This window comes from Nematolebias whitei, chromosome 5 (genome assembly GCF_014905685.2).
Source record: "Nematolebias whitei isolate Nwh7 chromosome 5, NemWhi1, whole genome shotgun sequence".
Taxonomy (NCBI): domain Eukaryota; kingdom Metazoa; phylum Chordata; class Actinopteri; order Cyprinodontiformes; family Rivulidae; genus Nematolebias; species Nematolebias whitei.
This window is the reverse complement of record NC_056502.1, coordinates 1802355-1814480: the sequence shown is the minus strand read 5'-3', so window position 1 is coordinate 1814480 and position 12126 is coordinate 1802355. Positions and strand designations below refer to the sequence as shown.

General features: G+C 46.9%; 1 protein-coding gene across 1 annotated transcript in view; it reads right to left on the bottom strand.

Annotated features, from left to right (window-relative positions):
* Positions 1–12126, bottom strand: part of cpne4a (copine IVa) — a 42373-nt gene that overhangs the window by 15126 nt on the left and 15121 nt on the right. Inside the window, exons 4-9 of the mRNA XM_037676502.1 lie at positions 11053–11127; positions 10287–10370; positions 9068–9157; positions 7871–7969; positions 1521–1607; positions 1044–1103 (exon numbers count right to left, since the gene is read on the bottom strand). Coding sequence (XP_037532430.1) covers positions 1044–1103; positions 1521–1607; positions 7871–7969; positions 9068–9157; positions 10287–10370; positions 11053–11127 — 495 coding nt within the window. The remainder of the gene's footprint in view (positions 1–1043; positions 1104–1520; positions 1608–7870; positions 7970–9067; positions 9158–10286; positions 10371–11052; positions 11128–12126) is intronic.

Sequence of the window (12126 nt, the reverse complement as noted above, 5' to 3'; positions counted from 1 at the left end):
CAAGACATGAAGAACGCTCCGAGACCATAAAGAACGCTTCAAGACATCCAGAATGCTCCGAGACCAGAAAGAAGGCTTCAAGACAAGAAGAATGCTCCGAGACCAGAAAGAAGGCTTCAAGACATCCAGAACGCTCCGAGACCAGAAAGAACGCTTCAAGACATGCAGGAAGACAAAGAGATAAACTGAAACTTTGGAAATATCGGGAGAAAAGTTTTCTCTCAGAAAAGTCCCTGAGATTTCTCAAACCTGTCTCAAACCTGTCCCACTTTATTTTCTGATTCCTAGAAAACAAAAGCTGAAATATTTGGCATCTTCCTGGCAAGTTCTGGCCCAAATGTGACCGTGGTTCTTGTTATCAGTTGTTCAGTGATTCTGAGTGAAAACTCTATTTTATTTTTTTTGTCTCCAACACTCTCTGCCCAGAGAGCAGCTACGATAAAGAGAACCTGCAGCAAAGACAGAAAGCTTCTTCAGAACCCTGCAGAAATCAGGTTAACTGGTTCCGTCCCGGGCAGCACGGTGGCGCAACTGGTAGAGCTGCTGCCTCTCAGCGAGCAGGTCCTTAGTTCAAACCCCGGTCCAGGGGTCTTTCTGGGTGGAGTTTGCATGTTCTCTCCGTGCATGCGTGGGTTTTCTCCGGGTACTCCAGTTTCCTCCCACAGACCAAAAACATGCATGTTAGGCTGATTGGTAACTCTAAATTGTCCCTAGGTGTGAGTGGGAGAGTGAATGGTTGTTTGTCTCGTTTGTCTCTATGTGGCCCTGTGATGGACTTGCGACCCGTCCAGGGTGTACCCCGCCCCTCGCACAGTGATTGCTGGACATGGGCACCAGCGACCCCCGTGACCCAAAATGGAATAAGCGGGTAAAGATAATGGATGGATGGATGGTTCCGTCCCAATGAGGGAGGCAAAGATACACAGAGGCTGCAGAACATCCCTGACACCGTTACCATGGTGACGCAAGAACCACCAAAACCAGGACGATGATCAGAATCTGACCTCTGAAGGATGTGTGTGTGTGTGTGTGTGTGTCCTCACTGTGAACTGGATCTGACAGCCCCCCATGATGTAATCCAGGAACGAGTGCATCTTGATGATCTGCAGACAGAAAAATAAAAACAGGTTCTGATTTTAAAACTGCTGCTTCATCAGCTGATGAACAATGACCAATCAGATGAGCCGCTGCTGCTGAAGGAGGAGAGGAGGACTGGGGGACAGGAGGACTGGGGGACAGGAGGACAGGGGGACAGGAGGACAGGAGGATAGGAGGCCAGGAGGATTGGATTGGGGATTGGTCATTGGTTCCTGTGCCTCCTTGTTCAGAAGAGGGAGGCAGCTGGACTTCAAGTGTCATCAGGATAAATGTTATCAGGTCTTGGCAAAGGATTCCCCAGACCACTCCACCTCGCCACCGCCTCGTCTGGCAGCAAATGTCAGGAGTGTCGAGTCACTCCTAGACATAACGTGTTGTCCAACATTCTGTCAGAAGAAGACTGCAAGAGAGCAGGACGTCACCTTGCACTGGTTCAGAATAACAATCCCAGAGTTCTTGTAGTTTTTCTTCTTGACTTTATATTTGGTGTTCATGCATGGCCACTGCACCTGCAGCAAACAGGAAGAGATGGGAGAAAACAGGAAGTTAAAACAACAAACCGTTAAAACACTTTAAATTACAATAGTCCCGCGTTTATCACTGGGGATTCAAACCCTGAAGCCCCACCTTAAGTGAAAACCTGTGAAGTAGGAATAGTAGTACAAGTAGAAAGTAATAGTTTATTTTAGTACATATACACTATATATTATATGATATATGTATGTGTATATATACCATACCATACCATACCACTTTATTTATAAAGCACTTAAAACAGCTTCAAGGCCAACCAAAGTGCTGTACAGACAGAACAACAGGTAACACACAAAGCAAAATACAAAATGAGGTAAATCAGAATATAGACATAAAAACGATGCAGATAATGATGACAAACCAGTGTGGAGCATACAGGATCAAAACACAGATCATCTGGTGTTGAAAGCTACTGAATAGTAGTGAGTTTTTAAACGGGACTTGAAAACCGAGAGGGAGGGGGCCTGTCTGACAAACAGAGGTAACTCGTTCCAAAGTCTTGGTCCTGCTACAGAGAAGGCCCTGTCACCTCTGCGCTTAAGACGAGTTCCTGGAACTGTGAGGAGCAACTGGTCCGCTGACCTCAGGGAGCGTGGTGGGAGCGTGGTGGGAGCGTGGTGGGATATATATATATATATATATATATATATATATATATATATACAGTATTTGATATATACTTTGTAAATCATGTCCAGTCTTACTTTGAAAAAACGCGATAGAGAGAGTCCGCGATAAACGAACCACAAAGTAGCAAGGGACTACTGTACTGCATTTCACCTGGGATACAACCAGGAAGAGTAGAATGATGCCAAACTTCACAGGTCACAGGTGAACTCCTCCTACACTAAATGTTAACTCTATATTTGTCATTTTTCTGTTTTCACAGTTTAGTTGACTGACAGCCATCTTGTATTAGATTGATTCCAAAGATAATCAATTGATGTTCATCTTTGTGTAAGTTTAAGTCAAACTCTGATTACATCTGATCTGCAGTGGAAGTGGTCTCCAGCTACAAGTACTTGGGTGTGCACCTGAACAACCTCAGCTGGAGCAGCAACACCACCAGCCTGATGAAGAAAGCTCATCAGAGACTCTACTTCCTCAGACGGCTGAGACGAGCTGGTCTGGGAAGCTCAGTCCTCACCTCCTTCTACAGGTGTGCAGTGGAGAGCATCCTGTGCTCCAGCATCAACGTGTGGCATGGAGGCTGCACAGCTGCAGAAAGAAAAGCTTGCAGAGAGTGGTGAAGGCTGCACAGAAGATATTGGAGTCAGTCTCCCCACCATCACAGACACCTGTTGTTGGATTTCCTGTTTGGCTGCTGCTGCTCTGAAGACACCAGAGGGCATTAGCACATGGCACAGCTAGAAGAATCTTACTGATTGGACACCTGGAGTAAAAAGAGGAGCAGATGACTCTTCTCAAAGCTGGATCATTGAGCCTGCTATGGTAGTAGTGCTTCTAGCCTTTTATACAGTATCATTTTTGTCTGAGTAAGACTGACCTGTCTGCTTTTGCCTTGTAGCAACAACCTTCTTGTGATCTACCCGAATCTGGAACTTGTGAGAGACATGCTTAGAATCTCTTGAAGTCTCCTCGGTTGCCTTCCTGACATACACACTACCACCTTTTATCACAAAGACCTTCATGCCATCATCACCCTCTTGGAAAACACTAACTAATCATTGCTCTTATTCCCCCAGGGTTCTTGAACACTGTAAATAAAGTCACTTTAATATATATTCTTAGTCTTGGAGTTTGTTTACCTCTCAGTCTTTGCTTCTGGGTATCTGTAAAACGTAGCATCTATACCTCTAGATGTAGGAAGAGGGCCGCCTGCATCATGAAGGACCCCACTCACCCAGCACACACACTTTTTGCCCCGCTCCCCTCAGGAAGGAGGTTGAGGCGCATTAAGTGTAGAACCACTAGACTGAGGAACAGCTTCTACCCTGAGGCTGTTAGACTCATGAATCTCTGACCAGAATAATCACTGTGATGCCACTTTGGAGAATAAAGTTTTGACAGCTCAATCATCCAGGTATATAACAACAAAAATGGTTAAATCGTGTCATCTGGACCATTTTCTTTAAGTGAAGAAATGTTTCGTCCCCCATCCAGAGGACTTCATCAGTCTGCGGCCTGTCAACCAGATTGTCCTGTAAGTAGCCTTCATTGCTGTGTTTCAAGCCAAGCTCCTGTTGGACTCTCAGAAGCTTTTAACACGTGCAAACAGAGCACGCCCATCTGAAACCTGGGATGAAAAATTTCCCACCAGACGACAGGGTGCTGGAGAGCCCTCATGCCCTGAACGGACCCTCGCAACTGGGTATGTCATGGATTCCTGGAATGAGTGGAAGATGGTGTGCCTATCTGTGCTGTCCGTGGAGGACATAGAAGATGTGTACATTATTGGATTTATGATAACAAGTTTTCTGCTTTTTGGAATTGTAGGATACCTTGAATATTGACAAATTAGGAAAACGTCGGCAGCAGTTTCTGCCACGGTAAAGCTGCCAGCCTTATCTGAAGGACAATCCGTGCTTCGAGCTCTCAGACTCATATGCTCAACTGCAAGCTTGACATGATTTCTGAAAATCGTAGGCCACTAGCGTCTCCTGGAACTCACCAGCATGAAGGATTAAATCTTGGAGAATGCTAAATCGAGCATGGACCGGGTGGAATGTCCACTAATTCTGGCTGTTTGGATTCACTGTTGAGTGCACCAGCAGAACTGAAACAGACAGAAGTCAGAGTCTGGTGGCCCAAACAATTGTGGTTTATCTGAATTTGGCCACTCCACTGACCTTGGACAAGCCATCTTATCTCAAATTGCTCCTGGAGGATACGTAACTAGAAGCTCTGCTTGCCCCTCCCCCTGAGGACATCTGCGGCCTTATCAGAACCATGACGCTGATAGACACTACCATCTTATCAGAACTTTGCTACTCTGGAGTGTTTATGGATAACTCACCGGCCTTGTCAACCTCTATGCATAAATGTATTATGATGTCATTGTATGTCGCTGTTTATGATGCGAGGTCTTTTTTATTTCATCTTTCACACTGTTTCTCAGCCAGGACATGGTGTGAGACATACATTTTATTTGGCTTCCTCCATCCTCGTTTTCTCTTTCTCTCATCTGCCTGTGTGTTGTATGTAACAGATCTCTCTTGTAAATGAGTCTTCGAGGCTCAGTGGAAACTAACCAGGTCTAACAATAAAATAATAAACTCACACTTCCGGGAGAGCTTTAATCCCATACCAGCTGTGTGTGTGTGTGTGTGTGGGGGGGTGGGGGGGGGGGACGACATTGAGTCAGTAATTGCTGAAGTGGCTGTCTTGAGCTATGGTGCTTCTCATGGTGGCCATCCTTGAACTTGGTTGCAGACACCCCGGGTTAGGGAAGCTGTCAAGCTGAAGAAGGAGTCCTACTGGGCCTTTTTCATTCAATCTTTATTTATACTGGTTAATCCTATTGAGCCTCGGGGACTCGTTTACAAAAGAGACCTGAATAATAAACTCTGGAGTCCAGAGGAGTCGACTGTCTCCTTCGGACTCCGGAGTTGGCTGGGAGGAGACCCAGGACATGCTGGAGAGACTATTGCCTCTTTTCCACTAGCACCTCTACAGCATGGTTCAACTTGGCTCTGCACGGTTCCAAGACTTTTCCACTAGCAATGATTCGTGGAACCAGCCCCTTTTTCAGAACCAACTTTGCTGTGGTTCCAAGTGTACCGTGCTGGCCTTAAAATGTGACATCAGAACACTGTCGGTCACTGACTGGTTAGGAGGTGGAGTCACTGGTTGTTTGAGCAACTGTCACAACAACCCGATCCGACATTTGCAATAACTCGAACTCGGAGGAGCGACTGGAGCTACTTTTAATATTTTGAAAACGACAATGACAACACCATGGTCTAATGCTGAAGTGCACGCGTTTTTTGTGCTTGGTGGCCGACGACCCTGGTCCTCCCCACCAAAGCTTGGGAGCTTCCTCAGGCCGGGCAGGGCATCATCTCCCCGGGCTGGACGCCTCCCTGGTGAGGTGTTCCGGACACGTCCCACCGGGAGGAGACCCAGAGGAAGACCCAGGACACGCTAGAGGGACTATGTTTCTCGGCTGGCTTGGGAACGCCTCGGGATTCCCCCAGAGGAGCTGGATCAAGTGGCTGGGGAGAGGGAAGTCTGGGCCTCCCTACTTAGGTTGCTACCCCCACGACCCGACCCCGGATAAGAGGAAGAAGATGGATGGGTGGATTTTTTTGTAGAATTTGGTTCATCACAGATTTAACGGTGAACTGAAGTTAATTAAAAGTTCATTAGCATGATGTATATATATATATATATATATATATATATATATATATATATATATATATATATATATATATATATATAGTTTTGTTTGATCATTTTAATAAACTGTATTCTTTTTAACATAAACTTCAAAATAACTTCTCACCCTGTACTGAAACCTGTTTCAGGGTCTTACCACCAGCTGATGAGGCGCGTGACGTCATTTTTTGAACTCTGAACCCGCCCACTAGATCTGTTATGGAGTGTAGTGGAAAACCAGTTGTACTGTGCTGAACAGAGCTGAGCCAAGTCGAACCGTGCTGCAGAGGCACTAGTGGACAACAGGCACATGCTTCTCAGTTGACCTGGGAACACCTTGGAGTCATCCCAGAAGGGCTGGAAGAGATGTGTGGACCTCCCTGCTCAAGCTGCTGCCCTGAGACCGGCTGACACATTATCCAGTTTTAAAACTTGGCTTAAGACTTTCCTTTTTGATAAATCCTATAGTTAGGGTCGGCTTGGGTTTCCTGAGCTGTCCCTTAGTTCTGCTGCTATAGACTTAGACTGCTGGAGGACAAACTGACCACAATTTTCACTCTACTGTCTTTACTTACTCTGCTCAACCTGTTTTGTATTTGTAATTATTTTTTCTATCATTAACATGTGGTTTTGTCTTTCAGATACACCTGGACCTATATCTGGACCTATATCTGGACCTACATCTGGACCTGGACCTATACCTGGACCTACCATTCTGTGTTGGTCTGTCTCTCCTTCCTGTCCTCTCAACCAGCCGGTCAAAGCAGATGGTCTCTTGTCCTGATCCTGGTTCTGCTGGAGGTTTCTTCCTGTTAAAGGGAGTTTTTCTTTCCACTGTCTCCACTGTGCTTGCTCAGGATGGGAGACTGCAACGAAGCCAAGATTCAACTTGTCTGCTGGATTCCTTAGATAGAGAACTTTACTAACTGGCTTTTATGTGAATGTTCCTGTAAAGTCCCTGAGACAACTTGGTTGTGATTTGGAGCTTTAGAAATGAACTGAATTGAATTGAACAAGTGAAAGATGTAAAGTAAAAGTTAAAGACCAAAGACAACGAGGATGTTTTAGTTGCAGCACCAACCAAACACCACCCGAGGAGACCAGTCGTCCATGAAAACCTGGTGACACCCAGCGGTTCTGACTCAGTTTGTGTTAGGATGAGGATGAACAGAAAGCTCCCTGGAGTCTCTGGCTCCTTCCTCCGGGAAGGAGGCCAATAAAGAAAGAGGCAAGGAAACAAGGAGGCGGAGTCCCGGGGGGACCGGACTCGCCTCTGCCATCAGTTCCAGAGCAGACGGTGAAAACGTTCTGCTCCTGTGTGGAATCGGAGCAGCAGGAGGAGGAATTCCCCCAGAGTCTGGGGTTTCTGTGGAAACCAGCTGCTGAGGATCTGACATCATTTAGCGTGAGCTCGCGGCAGAGACGAGCCGAGAACACGGAGCCGAGGCTGAACTGAAACAACGAGCAGCAGTCGGAGGATAATGAGCTGCACCGGCTGTTCCTCTGCTCAGGAACCTCTCGTCCTGCCAGGTGGAAGCAGAGCCTGACAGATCTGTCTTTAGGAGCTCGCCCCGCCTCTGTCCGCTGCAGCCGACCTGCCGGGGTCAAAGGTCAGGGCCAGCTGGGCTCAGACCTCTGTCAGATTCCTGGTTTCTGGTTTGAAGTCAGATTCAATGAGACAGTTTTCTGTTTACACTTTGAAATAAAATATGAATTTAAAACACCGAGAACAGATTTATTCTGACTCGTCACGGATCTTACAGGGGACAAAAACAGACGGGGGGAAAGACAGACGTCTGACATGGAGGGGGGGTCGTCTCTTTTCAAAAACAGAAACAAATAAAAAAATTTATCACGTTTGTGTTTGTTTCAGAGGAACTGGACCAGAACCGCTCACCTGGCGCCCGTCGATGGCTCCTCTCATCTCCTTAAACGACGCCTCGAATTCACCGATGTAATCATGTTTCCCATTAGAGTCCCAGTCCCACACCGTGCACTGAGGGACAGAGACAGGACAGCATGAAGGACAGAGACAGGACAGAGTGAGGGACAGAGACAGGACAGAGTGAGGGACAGAGACAGGACAGAGTGAGGGACAGAGACAGGACAGAGATAGAGTGAGGGACAGAAACAGGACAGAGTGAGGGACAGAGACAGGACAGAGATAGAGTGAGGGACAGAAACAGGACAGAGTGAGGGACAGAGACAGGACAGAGATAGAGTGAGGGACAGAGAAAACACAGAGTGAGAGACAGAGACAGGACAGAGATAGAGTGAGGGACAGAGACAAGACAGCATGAGGTACAAAGACAGGACAGAGTGAGGGACAGAGACAGGACAGAGTGAGGACAAAGTGAGGGACAGAGTGAGGGACAGAGACAGGACAGAGTGAGGGACAGAGACAGGACAAAGTGAGGGACAGAGACAGGACAGAAATAGAGTGAGGGACAGAGACAGGACAGAGACAGGACAGAGACAGGACAGAGACAGGACAGAGATAGAGTGAGGGACAGAGACAGGACAGAGACAGAACAGCATGAGGGACAGAGACAGGACAGCCCATGGGACAGAGACATAAATAAATGTTTAAAACTTTGAGGTTTTACATTGTTGTACATTAAATTTGATAAATATTCAGTCCAACTCTGTGGTTCGTCCTCGGTGACCCGTGTGTGACAGGAAGGCTGAGCTCTGACCTTTGACCTCTGAGCTGCGGAGCAGGAAGTCAGCTGGATTAGCGAGCGTTGCCGCTAGCTAGACTTTGTATTTAAGAGTTAGCTTGCAGGCTATATTAGCTCACCAGGCTAGCTGCATGATGAGAGACAAACAGAGAGACAGACAGAAAGACAGACAGACATTAGACAAACAGAGAGACAGGCAGACAGAGAGACAGAAAAAGCAGAAAAAGACAGAGACAGACTGAGACAGAAAGAGACAGACAGAGAGACAGACTGAGACAGAAAGAGACAGACAGAAAGACAGACAGACATTAGACAAACAGAGAGACAGAAAAAGACAGACAAACAGAGAGACAGAAAAAGACAGACAGACAGAGACAGAAAGAGACAGACAGAGACAGAGACAGTGTGTGTACCTGCAGCTTCCGCTCGTGGTCTCCGCTGCACAGAGAGTTCAGAGAAACTTTGAAGGTTTTCCACACAGGATTCAGATTATTCATCACCGTCTGAAGGAGACAGAGACAAAACCAGTCCACTGAGACCTGCATCAGACCTGTAGACCTGACCCACATCAGGGTGAAGGTTCTGGTCCTTCAGCCTGCTGCAGGCTTCTACAGATGCTACAGATGTGTTAAAGACTTAAAGAGATGTTGTCATTTTGAAGTGGGGTTCTGTTGAGAGGTCATGCACAGCTAATATCTTACCTGCTGCAGATAACTCTTTGAATTCTTACCAGACTGATGAACTAATGGCTAGTCTTGAAGCGATGCATACTTATTTCACAAACTGTTACTTTGCTGCCACTTTCACATTAAACTGTTACTAGCATTACTAGCAGCAGCAGCTAGCTTTAGCACTTCCTGCAGAAATATTAAATATAACCGTCTTAAGATAAACAGATGACGTGATGAAAGTTTAATAACTGTCCAACAATGTTCAGTCAGGTCATCTGGACGATTTCTTTTGTTGCTGAGACGTTTCGTCCTTCATCCAAAGGACTTCTTTGACCTGAGGAGTCACCAACAAACTGAATCCCACCAGCAGCTCACGCCCAGAGTGGGAAAAAACAGTTTGCTGGTGTTTTGAACCACTTTGGAATGGCTGCCAGAGGAGTTGACGGAGGAGAGGGCGGGCCCCGGAGGCCATCTTATCACCAGCAAACTGGTTTTTTTCCACTCTGGGAGTGAGCTGCTTGTGGGATTCAGTTTGTTGGTGACTCCTCAGGTCAAAGAAGTCCTTTGGATGAAGGAGGAAACGTCTCAGCAACAAAAGAAACCGTCCAGATGACCTGACTTATTATTACCCGGATTATGAGCGTTGGTGTTTGAAGAACTGTGTTCATGTGAACTGAAAGTTTGAAGACAGGAAGTCACAATCTGCACCACAAGTGCTACAGCTAGCTGCTGCTCTGTTTGTAAACAAGTACAGAACTCCAAGTAAACAACGTGCGCTCGTCAGACGTGTGCACGTCCTGTCAGAACCAAGCTCTGCTTCCACAAGCACCCGTCTGCAGCAGGTAAGATGTTAACGGTTCATCTCATCTGTATCAGTGCTGAATCCAGGTCACTTTCTTCTGGATGCTTCCAGATGGTTCCTGTTCTTTAATGAAACGTTCTGATGTTTGTCTGTTAGAACCTCGGTTCTGTAGACGAGCTGCATGGTGGCGTCATCGTTCAGCCTGTAGATCTCCAGGAACGGATCAGATTTGCTGAAAAAATCCTAAAAGAGACGGGGGACAAAGTTCAGAGCAGAACTGGACCACAGGAGCTCATCCTTCAGAACCTGACAGAACCACACAGAACCTGACAGAACCACACAGAACCTGACAGAACCACACAGAACCTCAGGGGTTCTGTTTAAATCTGGGATGGAAGCAGCAACGTCTCCATCCATCCATCCATTATCTTTACCTGCTTATTCCATTTTGGGTCACGGGGGTCGCTGGTGCCCATGTCCAGCAATCACTGTGCGAGGGGCGGGGGACACCCTGGACAGGTCTCTAGTCCATCACAGGGACACATAGAGACAAACGAGACAAACAACCATTCACTCTCTCACTCACACCTAGGGACAATTTAGAGTTACCAATCAGTCCAACATGCATGTTTTTGGTCTGTGGGAGGAAACCGGAGTACCCGGAGAAAACCCACGCATGCACGGAGAGAACATGCAAACTCCACCCAGAAAGGCCCCTGGACCGGGGTTTGAACCAGGGACCTGCTCGCTGAGAGGCAGCAGCTCTACCAGTTGTGCCACCATGCTGCCCACGCAGCAACGTCTCATGAAACAAAAAACTTTCATTTAGTTCTGAATTAAAGAGTCAACAAAACCAACGTTTGGATTTTGATTCTGTTCTGACATTCAGCTCACAGAACCAGAACCTGGGTGTCAGAACCGGTACCTTGTCGTCCAGCTTCCTGGCGCTGAAGGAGAGCTCGATGTAGTCGTCATTCCCCGTCAGCTCCTCGGCTGTGATCTGAAAACAAACAGAACCGTTTGATCCGACTCATCGGAACCGCTGAAGACATCAGGAGACAACGGTCCAACGTCCTCAGAGACATCCTGCAGGACAGCAGAACCTCCCTGTCCATCAGAGGCCGACCCAAATGGAGGTCCAAAGAACAAACTTCAGAACCAGGAGGGACAGGATCCAGAGACCAGAACCAGGAGGGACAGGGTCCATAGACCTACCATACCACTTTATTTATAAAGCACTTAAAACAGCTACAAGGCCAACCAAAGAGACCTGAACCATGAGAGACCAGATCCAGATGAAGAGTTTCTAATCTAGCTGTTTTTTGTTATATGGGCGGCTGTGGCTCAGTGGTTAGAGCAGTCGTCCTCCAATGCGAGAGTTGGGGGTTCGATTCCACCAGCAGTCACATGTTGAAGTGTCCCTGGGCAAGACACTGAACCCCTCACAGCCTCCGATGTGTCCCATCAGTGTCTGAATGTGATGACGCTCTGATTAGTCTCTTTAGAATGATTTGATCAATTGTCTCTGTAGAGATCTAGTATAGAGCTGTATGAATGGGTACATGAGGCACAGATTGTTGTAAAGAGCTTTGAGTATTTCGATAAGATAGAAAGGAGCTGTATAAGTACTCCATTTGTACGCATCCTTTATGATTGTCCACTGTTGTCTTCACTCTTTGTTAAATCAGGTCTCTCTTTAAACGAGTCCTCGAGGCTCAATGAGACCAACCTGCAGAAATAAAGGTTGAATGTAAAAAAAATCACAGCCTGGTTTGTTCCTCGTTGTCCACCTTGTCCCCACTCTCCCCCCCTATGCAGCCTCACTCCCCCCCCCCCCCCCCCAATTTAGGATTTCATCTACAGCAGCAAACACAACAGCTTTTTTTTAATAAACAAATCTTGATCCTCACGTCGTTTCTGGACCTGGACCTTCAGGTCTGAGTACTCACGTCGTTTCTGGACCTGGACCTTCAGGTCTGAGTACTCATGTGGTTTCTGG